Source organism: Schistocerca americana, chromosome 8, assembly GCF_021461395.2.
Source record: "Schistocerca americana isolate TAMUIC-IGC-003095 chromosome 8, iqSchAmer2.1, whole genome shotgun sequence".
In the NCBI taxonomy this organism is placed as follows: Eukaryota; Metazoa; Arthropoda; class Insecta; order Orthoptera; family Acrididae; genus Schistocerca; species Schistocerca americana.
The window spans coordinates 433,610,878-433,631,684 of NC_060126.1; the positions used below are offsets into that span (position 1 = coordinate 433,610,878).

At 45.8% G+C, this 20,807-nt stretch overlaps 1 protein-coding gene across 1 annotated transcript in view; it reads left to right on the plus strand.

Annotated features, from left to right (window-relative positions):
- LOC124545277 (UDP-glycosyltransferase UGT5-like) overlaps positions 1–20,807 on the plus strand; it is a 144,751-nt gene that overhangs the window by 94,860 nt on the left and 29,084 nt on the right. The window contains exons 2-3 of the mRNA XM_047124161.1: positions 2,983–3,244; positions 15,483–16,066. Of these exons, the coding sequence (XP_046980117.1) occupies positions 2,983–3,244; positions 15,483–16,066 (846 nt within the window). The remainder of the gene's footprint in view (positions 1–2,982; positions 3,245–15,482; positions 16,067–20,807) is intronic.

The following is a 20,807-nucleotide window of genomic DNA, read 5'->3' on the forward strand; positions in this document are numbered from 1 at the left end:
ACCTCTGCTGTTCCTGATTTATATAAATGACCTGGGTGAGAATCTGAGCAGTTCTCTTAGGTTGTTCGCAGATGATGCTGTAATTTACCTTCTATTAAGGTCATCCGAAGACCAGTATCAGTTGCAAAGCGATTTAGAAAAGATTGCTGTATGGTCTGACCGGTGGCAGTTGACGCTAAATAACGAAAAGTGTGAGATGATCCACATGAGTTCCAAAAGAAATCCGTTGGAATTCGATTACTCGATAAATAGTGCAATTCTCAAGGCTGTCAATTCAATTAAGTACCTGGGAGTTAAAATTACGAACAACTTCAGTTGGAAAGACCACATAGATAATATTGTGGGGAAGGGTAACCAAAGGTGGTGTTTCATTGGCAGGACACTTAGAAGATGCAACAAGTCCACTAAAGGGACAGCTTTCACTACACTCGTTCGTCCTCTTTTAGAATATTGCTGCGCGGTGTGGGATCCTTACCAGGTGGGATTGACGGAGGACATCGAAAGGGTGCAAAAAAGGGCAGCTCGTTTTGTATTATCATGTAATAGGTGAGAGAGTGTGGTAGATATGATACGCGAGTTGTGATGGAAGTCATTAAAGCAAAGACGTTTTTCGTCGCGGCGAGATCTATTTACGAAATTTCAGTCACCAACTTTCTCTTCCGAATGCGAAAATATTTTGTTGAGCCCAACCTACATAGGTAGGAATGAATGATCACCGGCCGGCCGAAGTGGCCGTGCGGTTAAAGGCGCTGCAGTCTGGAACCGCAAGACCGCTACGGTCGCAGGTTCGAATCCTGCCTCGGGCATGGATGTTTGTGATGTCCTTAGGTTAGTTAGGTTTAACTAGTTCTAAGTTCTAGGGGACTAATGACCTCAGCAGTTGAGTCCCATGGTGCTCAGAGCCATTAGAACCATTTGAATGATCACCAAAATAAAATAAAAGAAATCAGAGCTCGAACAGAAAGCTTTAGGTGTTCGTTTTTCCCGCACGCTGTTCGGGAGTGGAATGGTAGAGAGATAGTATGATTGTGGTTCGATGAACCCTCTACCAAGCACTTAAATGTAAATTGCAGAGTAATCATGTAGATGTAGATGTAGATGTGTTTTCCAGGTATTCTTTTCCTCGGCGAGTCTCCGGAGAACCTCCTCATTCACTTGCCACATCAGTCCATCTAAGTTTCAACATTCTTCTGTAGCACCACATCTGAAATGTGACTTTTGAGAACATTTCTTTTCTCTTGGAGAACAGCGAAATTTTTTATATTTTTTATTACTTAAAATTGCACATGTATAGTCACAACCGCAAGAAACTTTCTTTTTTTTAGGAGGTTACCTGTTTAGGTCTGTTTTAGACCATCTTCAGACCTACCACCATGATGCTTGATGGTGGCAGTAAACGGAGCAGGCGCTATAGAGTCCACGAACGCTGTTAAAAAGTTTTTTGCGATTGTCACTATGCATGTGCAATTTTAAGTAATAAAAAAATCTTAAATGCTTCAATCCTCTTCCTGTCCGGTTCTCCAGTAGTCCATGTTTCACTACCATACAATGCTGTGCTACAAATGTATTTTCTCAGGAATATCTTAAGGGCTATGTTTGGCTCTGGTAGACTTCTCTTGGCCAGGAATGGTCTGTCTGCTAGTGCTGGTCTGCTTTCTGTGTCCTCCTTTCTTGAGTTACTTTGCTGCCTAGCTAGCAGAATTCGTTAACGTCATGTACTTCGTGATCAGCAATACTAGTGTTAAGTTTCCCGTCGTTCTCATTTCTGCTACTTGTCATTACCTTCGTCTTTCTTCGATTTACTCTCAATTCATATTCTGTACTCATTAGACTGTTCATTCCATTCAGCAGACCCTGTGATTCTTCTTCAGTTTCCCTGAGATCCTTTCCGAGGAACACTATTAAGAAAATTTACGGGAACGGCACCTGAAGCTGACTGCAGAGCGATTCTACTGTCTGCAACATGCACTGCGCGTAAGGGTCACGAAGATAAGATACGAGAAAGTAGGACCCATACGGAGGCATAAATACAGTCATTTTTCCCTCGCTCTGTTCGCGAGTGGAACAGGATTGGAAATGGCTAGTGGTGGTACGTTTATTCTCCTCCACGCACAGTACGAATTGAGAAAAGTAATTATTGGTAATGTATTTAATCAATATTAGTCTTATAAATTTCTGATAATAGTAATGATCTTTTGAGCCGCCAGGGTAGCCGAGAGCGCTAACGCGCTGCTTCCTGGACTCAGGCAGGCGCGCCGGCTCCGGTTCGAATCCGCCCGGCGGATTGACGACGAGGGCTGATGTGCCAGCCAGCCAGGATGTGGTTTTTAGGCGGTTTTCCACATCCTGCTAGGTGAATGCCGGGCTGGTCCCCATGTTCCGCCTCAGTTACATGGCTCGCAGACATCTGAACACATTCACACTATTCCATGGATTACACTCGATGCAGACAGTTGGGGTACACTAATTCCGTCCCAGGAGGTACGGGGTGGCGGCAGAAAGGGCATCCGGCCACCCCTTAATCATTAACATGCCAACTTCGATTAACACTGGCTGACCCTGGGTAACTGCGGGACAAGGCTCAAGAGATAGATAGTAATGATCTTTTGAAAAAATTTAGTTACATGACTGAAACAGAATCAAATCACTCAGTTTTTACACCTCAAAAAATTTCACTACGCCCCTCAACGGGTTATTACCCTAGGTTCGAACTATTGTGTTTAAGTGATTGCGCGATAGTTCTCGCACATGTTGGCTCTACTGCTGCTCGGCTTAAGGGATATGAATAACTTAATCTGCCCACTTTGTCCATCTCTCCACTACACTTATTCTCACTCTGCTGGTACAAAATTCTTAGGAGCAGATGCTTTTTCTTAACATTACTGGACCATTAGCTTCGCATGTCGTTAACATACCGACAAGTGTGGCTAGGTTGAAATCTGGTCTCTGTGCTTAACGTCCTGGGTGCGATTCCCGCTGCAGGGCGACGTGGCTGCGGCGGCGGCACTGCTGGCGCTGGGGGCGGTGCTCAGCCTGTGTACGCCGGCGTGCGAGGCGGCCAACATCCTGGCCGTGTTCCCCGTGCCCGGCAAGAGCCACTGGATCGTGTTCCGCGAGTTGCTGCTCGAGCTGTCGCGCCGCGGCCACAATCTCACCGTCATCTCGCATTTCGCGCTGGACCAGCCGCCGCCGCCCAACTGGGAGCAGATCTTTGTAGGGGCCTACCACGAGGAGTTGCCCTCTGGTGAGTAACACCAAGATACATAACTGGGAGGAGATCACCGTGCAGGCCTACCGCGAGGAGCTGCCCTCTGGTGAGTAGCAACAAATTATACAACTGGGAGAAGATCACCATGGGGACCTAACTCAAGGGGCTGCTCTCTGCTGTGTAGCACCAAGTTATACACTGGGAAGCAGGTCACTGTAGTGGTGTACCACGAGAAGCTGTCCCCTGGTGACTAGCACCATGTTGTTCAACTGGGAGCAGATCACTGTGGCAGCCTACCGTGATAAGCTGCCATCTGGTGAGTAGCACCAATTTATATAACTAGGAGCAGATCACTGTAGCAGCCTACCACAAGGACCTGCCCTTGGTGAGTAGCAACATATTATATAACTGGGACCATGGGGACCTAACTCAAGGAACTGCTCTCTGCTGTGAAGCACCAAGTTATACACTGGGGAGCAGATCACTGTAGTGGCCTACCACGAGAAGCTGCCCTCTGGTGAATAGCGCCATGTTGTTCAACTAGGAGCAGATCACTGTGGCAGCCTACCATGATAAGCTGCCATGTGGTGAGTAGCACCAATTTATATAACTGGGAGCAGATCACTGTAGCAGCCTACCATGAGGAGCTGCCCTCTGGTGTGTAGCAACATATTGTATAACTGGGACCATGGGGACCTAACTCAAGGAGCTGCTCTCTACTGTGTAGCACCAAGTTATACACTGGGAAGCAGATTACTGTAGTGGCATACCACGAATACCACGAGAAGCTGCCCTCTGGTGACTAGCACCATGTCGTTCAACTGGAGGCAGATCACTGTGGCAGCCTACCGTGATAAGCTGCCATCTGGTGAGTAGCACCAATTTATATAACTGAGAGCAGATCACTGTGGGACCCTACCATGAGGAGCTGCCCTCTGGTGAGTAGTAGCAAGTTATACAGCTGGGAGCAGATCACCAGGCAAGCCTACCACGAGGAGCTGCCTCCTCGTGAGTAGCACCAAGTTATGTAACTGGGAGTAGATCAACATAGCCACCTACCAAAGGGAACTGCCCTCTGGTGAGTAGCATCAAGCTATACAACTGAAAGCAAATCATCATGCAATCCTACAAAGAGGAGCTGCCATCTGGTGGGTAGCACCAAGTTGCATATGCATCTTGGAGCAGATCACTGTGGTGGCATACGACAGGGAACTGCCCTCTGGTGAGTAGCATCAAGCTATGCAACTGAAAGCAGATCATCATGCAATCCTACCACGAGGAGCTGTCCTCTGGTAAGTAGCAGCGAGTTATGCAACTGGGAGCAGATCACCACGGCGACCTACCACAAGGAACTGCTCCCTGGTGAGTAGCCTCAAGTTATACAACTGGAAGCACATCAGTGTGGGGGTCTACCACAATGAGCTGCCCTCTTGTGAGTAGCACCAAGCTATACAACTGGAAGCAGATCACCATGGGGGCCTACCACAATGAGCTGCCCCGTGGACAGTAGCACCAAGTTACACAACTGCATGCAGATCACCATGCAGGCCTTACACGAGGAGCTGCCCTCTGGTGAATAGCTAAAAGTTATAGAACTGGGAGCAGATAACCGTGGGGTGCTATCATGAGGAGCTGCTCTCTGGCGAGTAGCCCCAACTTATACACTGGGGAGCAGATCACCATGGGGCCTAGCATGAGGAGATGCCCTGTTGTGAGTAGTGACAAACCTAATTTGTGATCCAGGTGAAGGAGAGCAGTGAGTGGTTGCAGGTGAAGGTCAAAAACTAGATATGGAATAGAGGTCCCACTGTCTACTAGAGAGGCCCAGTTTACGTTCTGAATTCACTGAATACCGGAAGAATTGTGCCCCAGAATTTATTTTTAAAACTAAAGTTAAAGAGATTTGAAATTGCCACCCAGATTTTATTAGTGCTTGCACTGATCCGTCTAAGCTGGAGAATTTTATCATCGTGTTCCCTGACATTGTCATTAGGATAGGCCTCCCACAGCAGTTTTCAGTTCATTATCCAAAATTGTGTGCTATGATGAGGGCGCGGGAGCAGATGAGATGCCACTGTGACAAAAAATCCCTCATCTGCTCAGGTGTCCAAGTGCTTTTTTTGCTGTTGGTCAGATGTATCCAGCAGATAGGATGGTGCAAAAGGTACAGGACGCTCTTCTTCTCTTGCAAAGGCTGCAAACGGAAACGATTTTCTACCGGTTTCCAGGGCACGTAGGTCCATGAGGAAATGATCTTGATGATGCCGCTGCTCAGGAGGTTTGCTCGCTTTTACTTCCTGCTCGCTGTTCTGTCCCCCAGGGACTATTGCCACACACCTGACGCAGAACACCATGTGTTGGTTGGAGCGCAGTAGCTGGATGTGGAATGCTGTTTGAGTGACATTTCACCAGCAACTTATAGTGAGCAGATTTTGCATCTTACTGAAGATCCTGGTTCAGTTCCGACGTCAACGTAAGCTTATTTCGCATTAGGTGAACGGTCGCAATGCTCTCGAGGCCGTCTAATAAGATAACGTTCTCAGTTGCTAGTCGGTCAGATCACAGCGTTCAGCTACGGATAAGGGATATCGAAAAGGTGTCCTTCAGTGGCATGTGGATTCTCGCAGGAAGACTGATAAGACGTTATTGATGGCGGAAAGGTCACAACAAAAAAGTTTTATTAGTGAAAAGCATAACTCGATACTTATCATCTTCTTCCAGATGATGTTAAGACTCCATCTCCTTCATCAACCGATCTGCACTTGCAACTTCACAAAACTGGCAGGCACGACGTACTATCACGCGGTGTACGCTTTCACGACTGGTATTTGGATCCTTGCTGATTTTTTGGTTTTCTGTACATCGAACGGTAAAAACGGAACCCTTATTTTAACACTTTGTTGTCCACCTGTCTGTCCGACTGCCTTTTTCTCAGGAAGGGGCAGACGTACCAAGTTGATATTTATGTTACATACTAAGGTCTACGATCTGTTGGTGGTATAATAAACGTAAGTTTGTAGGCCAGTGCAATCAAAACGTTCAGCCATTTATGTCACATATTTTTACACTAGCAAATTCACTCATCAAAATCTATAAGGTACTTCCCATTGGACTAGAATCTTGAAATTTAACAAAAATCAAGGTTTCACAGTAAAGCTAAAGGAAAAATACCTAAAAATTGTTAAATTTTAATTATATCACAGGGAAATTTTTTTGTCATTTGTTGTCCGACTGTCTATCTGTCCGTCTCTTAATACCCCTTTTTCTCACGAATGGGTACAGTTGCTCCCTCCTCCAACTACAGCGACTGGGGAAGGAGGTGTCTTTCTGCTGGGTACCAGGGCACATGGAAATTATGGCGAATGAAAGGGCTGATAGAGCAGCCAAGGAGGCGTGTCGTGACTGACAGGTCTTTCAGTGTGCTATCCCCCTGCATGCCCTCATGTCCTATAAAGTCCTGTGTTGCTAGGAACATGAATGGCTAGAAGTGACCGACAACAAGCTCCTTGTCGTCAAGCCCACAACTCGGCCGTGGCGTACTTCCTTCCAGCCAGGTCGACGGGACGAGGTTCTCCTTACTCGTGTTCGCATCGGCCACAGCCCTATGACGCATGGATTTTTACTCCGGCGAGAGGACCCTCCGATGTGTGGTGCTTGTGGCGTGCAGATCACGGTGCACCACATTTTATTGAACTGCATTTTATTTGCTGACCAGCGGACTGCAGCGGATTTGCCGGCGGATCTGCAGTCTATGTTATGCAATGATCAAACGAATGTGGTTCGCGTTTCAAAGTTTTCTGAATTGTCCCATGTTTTAACAAGATTTTGGGGAGATGTTTTTAATGTGTCAACCGGGTGGCTGGCTCACCCAAGTTTTTTGTAAGTGGTCAGCCAGTCACATTTCCCTGTACTGTTCTTTAAACTCTTCTGTGTTTTGTTTTCCCTCTGTTTTAATTTCTTGATTAGCTATCTTGCCTCCTCATTGGTTTTAGTGCATGTGGGACTGCCTGTTCGATAGAGAAAATGTGGTCATTTCGTGAGCATACGTGTACGACAGTTTTCGTTCTTATCCACATTCGTTTATTTTAACCATTGTTAGGACGCTGATAACATCGCCGTTGGGCGCCCATAAAATCCCCAAACCACACACATACACGACTTATCGCCTTGAAATGTATGTCGCATATTAAGGTCTACAGTTACTTGGCGGTGTAATAAATGTACGCTTCTAAACCGATGCAATCAAAAGATACGAACATCTATGTCACATATTCTTATACTCACAAACTCAGTGATCAAAGTGTACATCCCATTGGCCAAGGGCCAAGTATCATGTCATTTGGCAAGAAGAAAGAGTCACAATACGAGTAACAAAAAAAAGGAATATTGTTATTTTGTACTTATGTCGCACGAAAAAAAATATTTCTTTTGTGATTTCTTTTATTCAACTTCAAACTTAAAATTAAAACGCACTCGAAAGTCTTGGAAATACCGTGGCTGATAACTTGCCAGTATCAGTGCTGATAACAGGAAAAGTCGTCTAGATTCTCGATTCCCGAGATGGGTTCACTGTCCGTATCCATAACTGAAGTTCTGGGGATCACCCAGAGCGCTAGTGTTTCTAGCACTTGCCAGTTTCTGTTTTATGGAGATTAGGCCGTGGACCGAGATATAATTCTCTGCCTAACGTTTCATCTCCTAATGCTGGAGACGTCCTCAGAGGCTACTGTGGCGTCGCGAGATGTCACACGTCCACGCCGATTTGAAATTCCGCGTCATTACATGAGAGCGAGTTCCACCAGGCTCGACTGGTGGCGGCAAGGCTACTGAAGTTTCCCCGCCCTGTACGAGAGGGCACTGCTGTCGCGAGTGGCGGAGCTCCAGCGCCGTCTGCAGGTGTCGGGGAAGCCCCGCTGCGATGGAATGTTGTGGACCAGCCGAACAGGACGGACTTCAGGAGGCACCTGAGCAGCCTTTGGCTGGTTGGCAGCTGGTGAAAGTGCCATGTCGGGTGTCGTTTTGTTGTAGAGGGCTCTGGTCCTTGCAGTTCCTTGAGAACACGAAGTGGCAAAGTGTCTTGAGCTGTGAATGAGCTAGAAATCGGTAAATGTGATGTACATGTCCAGACAAACAAATGATTACAATTCCAGAAAAAAATTGGCGATTTATTCCTAAATTCCAATCAAGAACAACTGTCAAGATGAGAAACGTAGAAGTAGATATCCTCGGTATAGCAAAGCAGCCTAAATCACTTAATAAAGGCAAGGCCTCCAGTCCATATTGTATACCAGTCAGGTTCCTTTCAGAGTACGCTGATACAACGGCTCGACCGTAGAAAGATCCTTACCTAAAGACTGGAAAATTGCTAAAGTCACACCGTTACCCAGAAAGGGAAACAGGAGTAATCTGCTGAATTACAACCCCATACCACTAACGTCGATTTGCCGTAGGGTTTTGGAACGTATTCTGTGTTCGAACATAACGGATTATCTCGAAGTAAACGATTTATTGCTATATAGTCAGCACGGATTCAGAAAATATAGTTCTTGTGAAACACAACTAGCTCTTCATACTCGTGAACAAATGAGCGCTATCGACAGCGGGTGTCAAATTGAGTCCACATTTTGAGATTTGCATTAGGTTTTCGACACTTTTCCTCACAAGCGTCTTCTAACCAAACTCTTTGTCTACGGAATATCGCCTAAGTTGTGCAACTGGATTCGTCATTTCCTGTCAGAAAGGTCACAGTTCGTAGTAATGGACGGAAAGTCATCGAGTAAAACAAAGGTAACAATCGGCGTTCCCCAAGGAAGTGTTATAGGCCCTCTTTTGTTTCTGATCTATATTAACGATGTAGGAGACAATCTGAGTAACCCTCTTAGTTTGTTTGCAGACAATGCTGTCATTTACCGTCTTGTAAAGTCATCCAATGATCAAAACGAATTGCAAAATGATTTAGATAAGATATCTTTATGTTGTGAAAAGTCGCAGTTGACCCTGAGTAAAGAAACGTGTGAAGCTATTCACATGAGTACTGAAAGAAATCCGCTAACTTTGCTTTATACGATGTCACACAAATATGAAGGCTGTAAATCCAACTAAGTACTTAGGGATTACAATTAAACTAAACTGGAATGATCAGATACGAAACGTTGGGATAGAGCAAACCAAAGACTGCGATTCGTTAGGAGAACACTTAGAAGGTGCATCAGCTCTACTAAAGAGACTGCTTACGTGGTGTCCGCCATATTCTGGAGGTGTTGCTGTGCAGTGTGTGATCTGCATCAGGTGGGACTGATGAATGACATCGAAAAAGTTCAAAGAAGGGCATCTCGTCTTGCATTATCGCGAAATTGGGGAGATGGTGCCACCGACATGATACGCGAATTGGAGTGGCAAACACAGGCGTTTTTCGTTGCTACAGGATCTTCACGTTAAACTTCAGTCAACAGTTATGTCCTCCGATTGCGAAAACATTCTGTTGGCACCCACCTACATAGGAAGAAATGATCATCACGCTAAAATAAGAGAAATCCCGGCACGCACAGAAAAATTTAAGAGGTCGTTTTTATTGCGTGCCGTTCGGGAGTGGAATGGTAGAGCCACAGCTTGAAGACAGTTCATTAAACCCTCTGCTAGGCACTTTAGTGTGAATAGCAGAGAAATCACGTAGATCATGTTAGTAGTAGAGCAACCAGGGCGTCACCTCAATCTCCATCGTTACCAAGTTTATTCAAGATGGCGGGTCCAAGATGGCGGCGATAGATATGGCAACGTCTCAATGACGTCATGGTGGGAAGTTCAAATTTTGTTGGGGATAGGTTAATTGGGCTATCTCCACTAACCTAACCCTCTCCCCTCCCCCCTCCCCTATCCACCCCTCCCTCACCAACCCCCCCCCCCCACCCTCCCCTGCCCCAGAAAATGGTGGAAGTCCAAATTCCATAAATTCCATCAGGACAATGCAACACACCACGACTACCTCCACTAACCTAAGAAAATGTCTGGAAAATAGCTTACTTGGGCTACCTCCACCAACCTGTCATCCAACCGCCACCTCTTCCTAGGAATTGGCGGTAAAATGACTCAGCCTATACTGGATAGGATGCACATAAGTCTTCATTTTCAGTCTTTATTGAAAAAATTAGAGACAGTATCGCCATCAAGTGTGTTCACTCTGAGGTCCAGAGTCCAGCTGACCTAGTTCACAGTACTGCCACCAGAGGGCGCCGTCGCCCCTCCCATGACATAATCCAAGATGGCGGTCTTGAGGGGGAAAATGGCGTAAAAGGACTCTCCTGTGCTGGGCTGCTGGATAGGATGGACTTAAGTTTCTGTTTTGCAGACAGTCTTTATTTAAATCATTTGAGGCAGTAGCTCCTTCCACTGTATTCACCATGAGGTCTGAAGTCCAACTGACCTAGTACACAGTACTGCCACCAGCATGCACATTCATCTCATGACGTTCTGGAGGGGAAAAATGGTGAGAAAATGACTCAGCCTCTGCCGGGATACTGGAGCGATGGGGGAGTGCACTTTATTTGTCTTCGAGCACTTTATTTAGGGATGGATTTGACATAGTATATTTATTACACCGATACAAAACACTCATCCTGATGTGCTTGGAGTCACAATACACAGCATACAGACACGTAAACAACTCGTAAATCACCGAACTAATGCAGTACACTAATGTGCAGAGACGCAAACAACTCCTTAATTGTCAAAATAATGCACGTAAAACGCTTTGAAGACATGCTTGCTTATCGTCAACTGTCTAAATCATGCAATGCACAGCCTACAGATCTGTTCACAAAATAATGCAACAGACACGCAAACAACTCGTAAATTTTCAAAAAATAATGCATGCACAACACTGCTCAAACACGCTCACATCGCTTGAACACCCGAAAATAATGTAGTGCAAAAACTCCCAGTGCACCTGTCTTCCTGAGATGTAAGCCCAGGTTGGATTTCCATGAAGGACAACAAAATGGGACGTTGGATATTGTTGACATACCGATGTGCTATAGAACTGCTGCAGATGGCAACCAAAGGGATGCTACTATCAAAATAAATGGCACCCCAAATCATCACTCCTGGTTCTCCAGCCATATGGCTCGCGATGATCAGGTTGGCATTCCAGCGCTGCCTGAGACGTCTCCAGACACGTCTTTGGCCTGGGAGATTATTGACTGGAATATAACTGTCTTCTTTGAACGGTCCTGTTTCGAACTGAGTCTCTATGACCGGCTTGCCAAATCCTACCTTGGCCAGCAAGGTCGCTGGATCTCTGTCCAATTGAAAACGTTTGGCGGATTACGGGCAGGGCCGTCCAACCGTCTGGGATTTACCGACTGAAAGCGCCAATTGGACAGAATTTCCCCAATGGCATCCCTCGGGAGGACATCCAACAGCTCTACCACACAATGTCATGCCGAATAACTGCTCGCATAAATGCGAGAGGTGAACCCACGCGTTATTGACTTGCTCAGTTTGCGAAGCTCTTTCTCTTGAATAACTCATCTAATTTTTATCAAATTGTATTCATCTGTTTGGGTCTGCATGCACATCACATCTACCGATTTCCGTCGTATTTGGACAGTTCTTTCGTGGTGCGTTGTTTTTCTGCCTTAGAGTGTATTTACATGAGAACAGCAGACAGTAGTACTACGTGGGCTATTACTGTATGCATGGCTGACCATGTTATTACTGTGTCAAGTGATTTTGTGAGATACTCATCATGCCTGGTTCTTAGTACAAAGGATTAAATTACTTCAGGCGGGTTATACAGCAGTATTCAGTGTACCAATTCGCATTTGCCATCACTGATGCTTATGCATCTGGATAATAAAACTGTTTTTGAATAAATTGTGATGAGTGACAAGTCTAGTTTTTTGTAGTTCTGTATACGATAGGGCTTGAGGGCACGATGAAGTAGAGCAAATTTCCCGTGAATTTTTTTGCTTCTTGTATAGCGTGAGTTTATTTAGCTCACTGGTTTTATTCATTGACGTTGTTATGAATTTTGTATATTCCTTCCAGAATTTTTATTTTCTGGCTTCGTCTAGAGTAAATTAATTCTCTTATTGTTAATGTTGTTTTGTTATCACTTTTGTCTGATGGGGCTTGTTCTCTCACGGTGGATTTTAATTATTCTTCTAATGGCTCTAGCATTCATCCTCAATTGAGCAAGAATTATTCTGCTACGAAATATTAGTCTTTATTCTACCACTCTGTTGGTTGATTCACAGTCTTTTTTAAAGAAGATTCTGATTTTATAGTAAACTGAAAATTTGTGCACGTTGATAAATAAAATGTTAGAAGTTATGTTCACTCACGGCTTAAGTCACCTTCCTGCACCATTACAACCGTAGTGAAATAGCAGTTTCACACTTAAAGAAGCTCAGCAAGCCGAAATGTTTATACATATAGACATCGACGTCACGTCATCTGACCACCGTCTAAGGTGGTGGAGGTTGTAGTAGAGAAGACTTTGCGCTGTTTACTTTAGTTAACGCTAAAGCGCACAACCTAATTCCAATCCTCCCTCTTCTCAGTTACAGTTGTTTTTGTGTTACTGAATTTCTATGGCCGCTCTGTACATATTAGTGTAGTAATAACTAGTCTACACTGCACAACAGAATTATATGATCACTTTTCGAGATCCCGTAACTGTCTCCTACTGCGACGCAGAAGTTTGAAATTTGGCTCCGAGGTGCCTACAGCCTTCCTCCCTCACGGAACAAAAGCGTGGCACCTTGTGACGTCACTTGGGCTCGACGACGTATCAAACGACAAGGTGCCGACACATGCAAAAGAAAGGCTAGAACTCAAGAAGTTCGTATGTCGTTTAAGGTGGGTTAATGGTGTCACATCGCCACCAAATTTCATCACAATTCTGCCCAACGCCACCGTGGGCGCGTCATACTCTGGGAAGTTCCTCACAGTCCCGAGATGTCACCCTTTCTTTTGACGCCTCTGTGATAGGGGTCAGAGCCGGAACGCCTAGCACTGAAATCACGCGGTTTTCTTGTGGGCGGCTGGGATAACATTTCGGACACACTGCGGCTCAGAATCGGCACGAAAAGGTTTCAGGGGATAGCATAAAGGGAGGCAATGAAGTCACCTTAAATCTTAACAACACCATCCCACAACAATGGACTGGAAGAGGTAGATAACAAGATCTTGTTCACTACTTTTGGCCTCCCAGGTCACCAGATTTCACACCTTGCGATATTCTTTTGTGGGATTACCTAAAAAATGGAACCTTTGTCACATCTATGGCAGCTACTCTTCAAGAGCTGAGAAATCGATTTGTTGGAGCTGTCGATTCAATAGAGACAGACCTGCCGATTGGTGCGTGGAATGAAATGGGCTACCATTTCGATACGTTTCGAGATCATGGTTCTCTCATATTGAGCGTATGTTATAGTGTGTCTGCCAACGTAAAACTGTGAACCTCAGTGACATGCGCAATGCGTTTCTACATCTACGTGATTACTCTGCTATTCGCAATAAAGTGCCTGGCAGAAGGTTCAATGAACCACCTTCATGTTGTCTCTCTACCGTTCCACTCTCGAACGGGACGCGGGAAAAACGAGCACTTAATTTTTTCCGTGCGAGCCCTGATTTCTCTTATTTTATCGTGATGATCATTTCTCCCTTTGTAGGTGAGTGCCAACAGAGTGTTTTCGCAATCGGAGGAGAAATCTGGTGATTGAAATTTCATGAGAAGATTCCGTCGCAACGAAAAACGCCGTTGTTTTAATGATTGCCACACCAATTCATGTATCATGTCTGTGACACTACCTCCCCTATTTCGCGATAATACAAAACGAGCTGCCCGTCTTTGTACTTTTTCGATGTCATCCGTCAGTCCCACCTGATGCGGATCCCACACCTCACAGCAGTACTCCAGAATAGGGCGGACAAGCGTAGTGTAAGCAGTCTCTTTGGTAGACCTGTTGCGCCTTCTAAATGTTCTGCCAATGAATCGCAGTCTTTGGTTTGCTCTACCCACAATGTTATCTATGTGATCATTCCAATTTAGGTTATTTGTGTGATTCTTGAGTTTCTCCCGGCGTATTTGATAATCAAAATATCCACGGGTGTACTGCCGGTCTACAGTACCCAACGGGCACAATATTTCGGCGATCATACATGTCGCCATCATCAGGTGAACTGACGGACTGAGCTCCTGTGAACGTGCCGGCACGGAGATCCGTACGCTATGGCTGCTCAGAGGGAACTGGGTTCAGTCGCGGCGGCCATTGCTTCTTTTCGCACCATACAGATATCTTATCTACATCATTTTGCAAGTCGTTTTGATCGTCTGATGACTTTACAAGACGGTAAATGACAGCGTCATCTGCAAACAATCTAAGACGGCTACTCAGATTGTCTATTGTTACTGTGGTGTCACCGCCAGACACCACACTTGCTAGGTGGTAGCCTTTAAATCGGCCGCGGTCCATTAGCATACGTCGGACCCGCGTGTCGCCACTACCAGTGATTGCAGACCGAGCGCCGCCCCCCGGCAGGTCCAGAGAGACTTCCTAGCACTCGCCCCATTTGTACAGCCGACTTTGCTAGCGATGGTTCACTGTCTACATACGCTCTCATTGGCCGAGACGACAGTTTAGCATAGCCTTCAGCTATGTCATTTGCTACACCTAGCAAGGCGCCATATTCAGTTACTATATGTCATCTGAACAGATAATATCGTGAATCATGTACCATCAAGAGCGACGTTCATCATTAATGGATTAAAGTAAAGTATCAAACTAATTATGTCCACTTTCTGAATTCTAATTCCTTGTCATGTTCAAATGGTTCAAATGGCTCTGAGCACTATGGGACTTAACATCTATGGTCATTAGTCCCCTAGAACTACTTAAACCTAACTAACTTAAGGACATCACACAACACCCAGCCATCACGAGGCAGAGAAAATCCCTGACCCCGCCGGGAATCGAACCCGGGAACCCGGGCGTGGGAAGCGAGAACGCTACCGCACGACCACGAGATGCGGGCTCCTTGTCATGTTCCAGACCTCACGTCAGTATAGTTCTTCCCTCCTCACGCCAGCCTGCGTGAGCTAAAACGCGTGCATTTCGGCCTCTTCTAGTAACACGGTGTTGGCACATCTGCCAACACTACAGTTACTACCTTTCATAGCTCGTCTTCAATAAAGAATTAAAATAGATTCTTTGTTTTTGAATCGCCCTGTATAATATCGACATGCAGTTCTTACTGAGTTTTCTTTTCTCAGGTCCAAACTTATTCGACCTCGGAACGTCGGGAGCAATGCAGGAGGTGAAGTTCCTGATGGCGCACGGGAGGGGTTGGTGCAGGAGGGCCCTGGAGGAGGAGGACATGCGGAAGCTGGTGGCGTCGAAGGACCGCAGGTACGACCTGCTGCTGATCGAGGTGTTCTTCAACGACTGCCTGTTCGCGCTGGCGCACAAGTTCCGGGTGCCGACGGTGGGGGCGTGCGCCCTGGGCGGCGGCGCCAGCTGGATGGGCGACGCGGTGGGCAACCCCTACCCGCACAGCTACCTGCCGGAGCCCTTCCTCAAGTTCACCAGCCGCATGAGCCTGCCCGAGCGCCTCTACAACGCCTTCTTCGGCACGTACTTCAGACTGGTGCGCGAGTTCAGCTACCTGCCGCAGCTGGACGCCATCGTCCGGGAGCGCTTCGGCGACGCCAGCATGCCGCCCTTGTCGCACATCCAGCGCAACATGTCTCTGCTACTGGTCAACAGCCACGTCAGCTTCTACTACCCGCGCCCACTCGTTCCCAACTTGATAGAAGTCGGGGGGATGCACATCAAGCCGCCGAAAAAGCTCCCGGATGTAAGTATGCGACCTCTGGCAAAGTTTGCTGATTTAATCTACTTCTACACTACTGGCCATTAAAAATGCTACACCACGAAGATGACGTACTACAGACGCGAAATTTATCCGACTGGAAAAAGATACTGTGATATGCTTTTCAGAGCATTCACACAAGGTTGGCGCCGGTGACGACACCTACAACGTGCTGACATGAGGAAAGTTTCCAACTGGTTTCTCATACACAAACAGCAGTTGACCGGCGTTGCCTGGTGAAACATCGTTGTGAGTCCTCGTGCAAGGAGGAGAATTGCGTACCATCACGTTTTCGACTTAAATAAAGGTCGTATTGTAGCCTATCGCGATTGCGGTTCATCGTATCGCGACATTGCTGCTCGCGTTGGTCGAGATCCAAAGACTGTTAGCAGAATATGGAATCGGTGGGTTCAGGAGGGTAACAAGTAACGCCGTGCTGGATCCAAACGGCCTCGTATCACTAGCAGTCGAGATGACAGGCATCTTATCCGCATGGCTGTAACGGATCGTGCAGCCACGTCTCGATCTCTGAGTCAACAGATGGGGACGTTTGCAAGACAACAACCATTGCACGAACAGTTCGACGACGTTTGCAGCGGCATGGACTATCAGCTCGGAGAGCATGGCTGCGGTTACCCTTGACGCTGCATCACAGACAGGAGCGCCTGCGATGGCGTACTCAACGACGAACCTGGGTGCACGAATGGCAAAACGTCATTTTTTCGGATGAATCCAGGTTCTGTGTACAACATCAGGAGGTCGCATCCGTGTTTGGCGACGTCGCGGTGAACGCACATTGGAAGCGTGTATTCGTCATTGCCATACTGGCGTATCACCCAGCGTGATGGTATGGGGAGCCATTGGTTACACGTCTGGGTCACCTCTTGTTCGCATTGACGGCACTTTAAACAGTGGACGTTACATTTCAGATGTGTTACGACCCGTGGCTCTACCCTTCATTCGATCCCTGCGGACCCTACATTTCAGCAGGATAATGCACGACCGCATGTTGCAGGTCCTGTACGGGCCTTTTTGCATACAGAAAATGTTCGACTGCTGCCCTGGCCAGCACAATCTCCAGATCTCTCACCAATTGAAAACGTCTGGTCAATGGTGGCCGAGCAACTGGCTCGTCACAATGCGCCAGTCACTACTGTTCATGAACTGCGGTATCGTGTTAAAGCTGCATGGGCAGCTGTACCTGTACACGCCATCCAAGCTCTGTTTGACTCAATTCCCAGGCGTATCAAGGCCGTCATTACGGCCAGAGATGGTTGTTCTGGGTACTGATTTCTCAGGATCTATGCACCCAAATTGCGTGAAAATGTAATCACATGTCAGTTCTAGTATAATATACTTGTCCAATGAATACCCGTTTATCATCTGCATTTATTCTTGGTTTAGCAATATTAATGGCCAGTAGTGTAAATCTATATTTTTCTAACAGCTGTGAAGTTTATGGTCGAAGTACTTCCTGTTATGTCCGTGGCGCAAGTCCGAGACTGGGGTACTGTATGTACAATAGAGCGTTTTTTCATAGTGAGACTAGGAGTTGCCATTGCCTCGATCGCCTTTGACCACAGGAAGAGATCGCCAGTATTTGTTTGATAGCAGGGCGGGTGGACCTGGAGGAACTGGATTGGGAAAAGAACCCCTCCTCTATCCAGACAGGAGGACAGAATGTATTCGACTTGGGGATGATGTTGCGTTACTGGCAGAGAACGGAAGAATTATGATTGGAATGTTAAAAGAATTAAATGAAACCTGTGTGGAATTCGGAGTGAGAATTAATAAGAAAAAGACAAAATGTATGGTGATAAGTGAAAGAAAAAGTAAGAACGGCTATAAGATAGGATAGGAAGATAGGTTGAGGAGGAGGAGATCAGCTTTTAACGTCCCGTCGACAACGAGGTTGGTTCAAATGGCTCTGAGCACCATGCGACTTAACTTCTAAGGTCATCAATCACCTAGGACTAAGAACTACTGAAACCTAACTAACCTAGGGGCATCACACACATCCACGCCCGAGGCAGGATTCGAACCTGCGACCATAGCGGTCGCTCGGTTCCAGACTGTAGCGCCTGGAACCGCACGGCCACTCCGGCCGGCGACAACGAGGTCATTAGAGACGGAGCACAAGCTCTGATTAGGGAAGGATGGAGAAGGAAATCGGCCGTGCCCTTTCAAAGGAACCATCCCGGCATTTGTCCGAAGCGATTTAGGGAAATCATGGAAAACCTAAATCTGGATGGCCAGACGCGAGTTTGCACAGTTGGCCTCCCGAATGAGAGTCCAGTGTGCTAACCACTGCGCCACCTCGCTATAGGAAGATACAATACAAGTTAGTGCTTTTAGACACCTCGGAAGCATAATTACGGAAGACATAAGATGCAATGAGGATGTGAAAACGAGTGTAGCTATTGCCTGAAGGCTTTTAATAAGAAGAGGTGGCTTCTATGTGCATGGACATCGACCTGAGGAAGAGGTTGGCGAAGTGCTTCTTACGCAACTTGGCATTATACAGAGCTGGGACATGGACACTGAGGAAAGAGGAAGAAAGGAGAACAGATGCATATGTGATGTAGATTTGGTTGGGAATGAAAATGATAAAGTGGATAGATAAAGTGAGAAATAAGGAGGTATTGAGAAAAGTCTGGAAAGAGAGAGAAATTTTAAACGTAATCAGGAAGATGAAATGTGATTAGCTTAGGCATTGGATGAGGAGAGATTGTTTACTGATGGGTGCTATGGAAGGAACGGTGAAAGAAATAAAAAGAAAAGATACAGAAGATACCAGACGGTGGATAGTATAAGGATATAAAACAACTATGAGAAAACGAATAGGGTATCAAATGACAGGACTACATGTGAAGACGTGCCCTAGGGCATAAGACTGGTGATGATGATATTCCAGGATTTAATCCAGGATCTCCAGAACGAGAGCCTAGTACTCTACCCGGCAGACCACCGTGGCCACACTCCCTGTTATGCGACGTACCAGAGTTTCTTCCCGTTTCATTCGTATATGGAGCATGGAACGGATGACTGCTTAAATGCCTCTAAGCGTGCTATAATAACTATAATATTTTTTAAAATTTATTTGTCGTTGTTGGCGGTGGCATTTCAGAAGCACAGCCACTGCAATTATGTGTAAGATTATAGTCATTCTAAAGATGCCCTTTTGTTGATGCTGATTATTAATGCAACATAAACGGTCGATTTCGGAATACACAGTCCACCATCAAATTATAATTTTAGGAAATTGGTGGTACGTTCCTATGGCACCAAACTGCTGAGGTCATCGGTCCCTAGGGTTACACACTAATCTGTCTTTAACTTCGCTAAGGACAACACACACACTTATGCCCGAGGGAGGACACGAACCTCCGACGGGGTCAGATTATAACTGATTTAGTTTTGTGACATGTCTGAACCGCCATGAAAAAACAAAAATAGAAATTTCTATTGCGTCCTAGTAAATGTTTACTACGTGAAAGAAATTTAATCACCGGACTTATCTAATATGCAGGATTTGTAAAATACCACACATTTTACAGGTATCGAGTCATCCACATAAGGATCGAAAGGCTGACTACGGGCACAACAAATCAGTTACCACCAGTAATGACATTCAATTTTAAATCAGTGTCACAATAACATAAAAAATCGTATATGAAGATTACTGATAATCAGTTTCGTGTAGCTCATTTTCACATGAAAAGCAACCACGTTGTGGGGCAATAGGTTACATACAAAAATATTATGTAGTAAACATAGATGTTCATGCACCTCAAACACTTAATTTGTACAATAATACTTTTAATTCATGGTACTTTTTAAGTGCCAAGCAATTAATAAGAAAAAAATTACAAGCAGCAACATTCACGAATATGAATATACTCCGTCTTAAGTTCATTTCACAAAGGAGTGAATGTACTGAAGTATTGTGTGTCTCAAAAAGGGAGGCCATTTTATACAATTATTAAGGCAGCCTGCGATTTACCTTCTATATTCCGTTGTCGCGTCTTCCTCTTCCAAATCTGGCATCAGACTGGTCCCAGAAACCTCTGCCCATTTATTGCCAAATCATCTTCAACAACTCAGTCAGTTACAATAGGCTCTTGCATAATAGTCATCTCTCACACAATCTGCCTTCGCATAAGTAAGATGGCTACCTCTGCTCACGCCTGACGCCGTCCAGAGAGTCTATCTCAGTACTCCTCCTCGTGACTATCAGTGTAATCTTTGGTCCGAAAACTTACTGTGGCCACTTAACGTTTATTAAACAGATTTCTGTCCCTCTTGAAAATTACGGTGATAGCGTTTTTTCAGAGGACGAAAATAAATTTTCTTTTAGCAAAACCCAGATGTGCAGAAATGAGGAGCTGGATTTGGGTTCAAATAGCTCTGAGCACTATGGGACTTAACTTCTGAGGTCATCGGTCCCTAGAACTTAGAACTACTTAAACCTAACTAACCTAAGGATATCTCACACATCCATGCCCGAGGCAGGATTCGAACCTGCGACCGTAGCGGTCCCGCGGTTCCAGACTGTAGCGCCTAGAACCGCTCGGCCACTGCGGCCGGCCCTGGATCTGGGAAGCCAATCATATCTACATCGAATCAATGATGTACGTCGATTCACGGATAGACGATAACTATCGAAAGGCTGCCGTACCACTTTGCCGCTTAGGTAGACTCACATAAAGTTATACGAAAACTTCAT